The sequence below is a fragment of the Acanthisitta chloris genome, unplaced genomic scaffold, assembly GCF_000695815.1.
Source record: "Acanthisitta chloris isolate BGI_N310 unplaced genomic scaffold, ASM69581v1 scaffold23131, whole genome shotgun sequence".
In the NCBI taxonomy this organism is placed as follows: Eukaryota; Metazoa; Chordata; class Aves; order Passeriformes; family Acanthisittidae; genus Acanthisitta; species Acanthisitta chloris.
In genome coordinates this window covers 38,234-42,630 of record NW_008656905.1, presented here as the reverse complement: position 1 = coordinate 42,630, position 4,397 = coordinate 38,234, and the positions used below count along the sequence as shown (strand labels likewise).

The 4,397-nt window shown below is 54.3% G+C and overlaps 1 protein-coding gene across 1 annotated transcript; it reads left to right on the top strand.

The window, feature by feature from the left end:
• Positions 1–635: 635 nt before the first annotated feature.
• IGBP1 (immunoglobulin (CD79A) binding protein 1) lies at positions 636–4,024 on the top strand (the record flags this gene model as incomplete). Its single annotated transcript, XM_009084523.1, has 5 exons — positions 636–993; positions 1,842–2,037; positions 2,744–2,829; positions 3,390–3,502; positions 3,876–4,024. Coding segments are annotated over 5 exons (902 nt in total), but the record flags the coding sequence as incomplete, so codon positions are not given.
• Positions 4,025–4,397: the final 373 nt, after the last annotated feature.

Genomic DNA, 4,397 nt, shown 5'->3' with positions numbered 1-4,397 from the left:
CTGGCCTGGAACACTCCCAAGGATGGGTCATCCATCAGTTCTCTGGGTAGTGTTAAATATGTAGACTAACCCTGTGAGGAATTGGGGCTGGCTCTGAAAGGTTTTACTCAGCACTAGGCCTCGTTTGCTTATGCTGGGATGGAGTGACAAAACCCAACAAAGCAGAGGGTGAACGTGGCCAAGAGGCCTCACCAGTGCACATAGAATCCCAGAGTGGTTTGGACTGGAAGGACCTTAAAGCTCATCCCATTCCAACCCCTGCCTTGGGCAGGGACACCTCCCACCAGAGCAGGTTGCTCAAGGCTCAGCCAACCTGGCTGTGAACACTGCCAGGGTTGGGGCAGCCACCGCCTCCTTGTGCAAACTGGGACAGTGTCTCACCACCCTCACAGGGACAACTTCTTCCTCACATCTAATCTCAATTTCCCTCCTTCAATTTGTGCCCATTGCCCCTTGTCCTGTCCCTGCAGCTCCTAACACAGATCCCTCTGCAGCTTCCCTGGAGCCCTTTCAGCTCCTGGAAGGTGCTCTGAGGTCTCCACACAACCTTCTCTTCTCCAGGCTGAACAGCCTCAATTCCCTCAGCCTGTCCATCGTGTCTCAGGACTGAGTTGATCTCTGTTCTGTGAGCTCAGGATGGGCTCAGGATCACAAGTACTTGTCTCTCCCTTGCAGTGAGAACGAGGAGCTGGAGGAGATCCCCTCAACTGACCTCAAGTACCTGCTGCTGCCTGCACTGCTGGGAGCTCTCACGCTGAAGCAGGTGGACCTGAGCAGGAGGTTGGAGCACCTGGAGACTGCCAGGGATCACTTCTATCGCTTCCTCAAGCTCTGCAGGAGCTATGGGCTGGGCAACTTCCAGCTGCCTCCTGCCACCTCCTCCAGCACCGCTGGGGAGGAGGGAACAGGGAGCTTCCCAGCCCCAGGGGACGCCATGGGTGCCCAGCCCAACCTGGTGGCCATGGCCATGAGCAGGAAAGCCAAAATCGACAGGTAAGCTCTGGGCAAAGGCTTTGGGGATGGGTGGAGGAAGTAGTGTGGGGTTGTACAGGCTGTGGATGTCATGGAAGAGCTGATTCCCTGGATGTCAGAATAACTGAGTCATGAGATGTTCAGTTTAGGAGGTGCAGCAGGTTGTGGTGTTGGGTGTGCACAGGCTGAGGAGCAGCATTTGCATTCTCAGTGTCTGCTCTTCGAGGAGAAGCTGCTGAAAAGTTTGGACATCAGGTGGAATTTCTTCATGGAAAGGACTGTCAGGCATGGGAAGGAGGTGGTGGAGTCACCACCCCTGAGGGTGTTCAGGGAGACACTGGACATGGCACTCAGTGCTCTGCTCTAGCTGACAAGGTGGTGATGGGTCACAGGTTGGACTTGATGACCTTGGAGGTCTTTTCCAACCTCAGTGACTCTATGAAAAGGTCTTACTGTTTAGTTCTCTCATAATTCATCTTGTAATTAGCTCTTCACTCACTGCAAACAGCATGAGGCTCCATCTACCTTGGGAGTTCCCTTCTATGAGAAGGTTCTCCCCATTAGAGCTTGGGAAAGCTGGGACACGATGGAATGTACTGAGGGCAGCAACTGGGACCATGCTAGAGGTGACTGGGATCATACTGAGAGTGTCTAGGAGAATGATGGGGCAACTGGGACCACATTGGGAGCAACTGGGATCTACAGGGAGCAAGTGGGATCATTCTGGTGGAGCCTGAGGTCTTACTGGAAGTGAGTAGAACCACTGGGAGTGGCTACAAGCAACTGGGATCTGGCTAGGAACAAGTGGGAGTAACTGGGATCGTGGTGTGGGCAACTGGGATGTGCTCATGGTGTCCTCCCTGGGCCAGGTACAAGCAGAAGAAGGAGCTGGAGAACAAGTTGGCCTCCATGAGAAGCTCAGTGGAGAGTGGGACAGCAGATGAGGACCAGATCCGGGAATTCTACATCCTCCAGATCCAGAGGTGGATCAGCACCAGCCTGGAGGAGATTGAGAGCATCGACCAGGAGATGGTGATCCTGAGGAGCAGAGGGACAGCGAGGCAGGTACAGGACTGAGGGGACACACCTGGGATGGACATGGCTGGAGGGGAAAGAATCCCGAAGGAATTCTGGGCCAGAGTTGTAGTTTTGGTCTGTGAATTCTCAGCTGGAATTGGGCTCAGTCACAGCATGACTTGTGAATTGAAACAAGACCCTTGTGATTTCTTTCAAACCTTCACTTCTGATCTGCAGCATGTCCAGGTGTTATTTCCAGAGACAGCAGCCCACTGGGAATGACCAGAGCTTCTCATGGACCTGCAATCCCTATGTGGAATGTTGTCCCTGGGCTTTGTGTGTCACTGGGAATGTCTGCTGGAAATACCAACTGCTGCTGTGCTGACACAGCCCCTGGTTTAGGAGGGTCATTTCTGGCCCTGCAGGACTCTGCTCATCCATAGAGTCCTGGTGATACCATCAGGGATGATGAGCTCAGGATGCTCCACTTTGGATCCCTGGAGCAATAGGCAATTCCTGCTCTGAGCTGAGCTGGTCTAGCCCTGCACACTCTGAGGCACAAGAAGTGACTTGTAGAGAGTCACAGCTGGAATTCTGGATGTAAGCTGGATTCAGGCCTGGGTTGTCCACCCTGGGGCATTGCTGACAGCAGAGGTGTTTCTCTTCTGCAAGACCTGGAATAACTCTGGGGTGGGAAGCAGAGAGGAGGATTCTCCTCTCCACAATGCCCTTGTGACTGTTGTTTGCTCTGCAGCCCCCAACAGGTCTCCACGGCCCTTCCAGACCTCCCAGAGCTCCTGTGAGGCCTTTCATCCTCACCCGCGATGCTGCCCAGGCCAGGTACGTTGGGTTGGGATGGTTCACCACAGCTTGGGGCATTGCCCTCACATCCAGCCTGAAATACTCCTCCCAGGGCAGAAAACCAGTTGATACCTTCAGGTCTCCACCTGTGTTTGTGGCACCCTGAGGTCCTTGCAAAGACACAACAAATTGAAGGAGGGAAATTGAGGTTAGATGTGAGGCAGAAGTTTTTCCTGTGAGGGTGGTGAGACACTGGCCCAGGTTGCCCAGGGAGGCTGTGGCTGCTCCAACCCTGGCAGTAGATTCCCTCACAGGGAGCAATCCCTTCCCAATATCCCATCTCTCCCTGCCCTCTGGCAGTGGGAAACCATTCCCTGTGTCCTGTCCCTCCAAGCCTTGTCAATAGCCTCTCTCCATCTTTCTTGTAGCTCCTTCATGTACTACAAGGCCACAATTAGGTCACCCCAAAGCCTCCCTCAATCCCTCCTGGATAACATGCCTTACATCCTTAGTGCAGCTTTTGTTACGGAATATTCTGTGCCTGTCGTCCATGTCTGTGCTCCTCCTGAGGGGCTGAAGAACCTCTTTGTGCCCTGCAGGGTGTTTGGAGCTGGCTACCCCGGGCTGCCCACCATGACCGTGAATGACTGGTACGAGCAGCGCAGGAGGCAGGGAGTGGTGTCTGGGCAGAGTGTGCCCCAGAGGGCACCAGGTATGGAACAGGGATGGGAACAGGGAGTATGGGAAGTGTCTCGAGGGTGTGGGTGGACAGGGAGGTGTGCAGGGTGTGGAACACCTCCAGAGGCAGAGCCTGAGCTGCTGCACCAAGGACTGGGACAACTGGATGTTGTGCTTAGCCTCTTCCAGGCCAGGCTGGATGGGGCTTGGAGCAACCTGGGCTAGTGAAAGGTGTTCCTTGCCATGGCATGGGGTGGAATGGGATGATCTTTAAGCTCCTTCCAACCCAACTCATTCCATGATTCCCATTGCTGCTGTCTGCCCAGCCCAGCTCCTGGCAGGACTTCTCTTTGGGGACCTTTAGGATCTCTTCACTCCCCCTGACTCCTGTCCCTCCCCTGCAGCAGGTGGAAGTGATGAAGAGCTGCAGAAGCAGCAGCAGGAGAAGAAGGAGGAGGAGGAGGATGATGAGGAAGCTCTGCAGAAGGCTCGGAATTGGGACGACTGGAAGGACACACACCCCAGGGGCTATGGCAACAGGCATAACATGGGCTGATGCTCCAGCTGCAGAGCCAGCAGGGCCTGGACATGCTGTGAAAAACCTGGAGGGGGAGAAGAGGGAATACAGTGTACATATGTGGAGGATCCAGGAATTCTCTGGGATCGCCGGATTGGGGGAGGACACATGACCTCTTGCTTTGGTTTGCATTCGTGCCAGCCTGGCTGGTCATGGGCAGGGAAGCCACAGAGCTCTGTGAGGGTCAGGCTCCCTCTGCATTCCCAGGCAGAGGCAGCCCTGGAAAGGGAAGTCCATGGATTGGGAACTCTTCGTAGTGTGGGTGGATGTATTTATTACTTTTTTTCCTCTATATTTTAAGCAAAATAAACTCTTTGTGTTGCCAAGTTCCTGCTCTGGAATTCCCTATGAG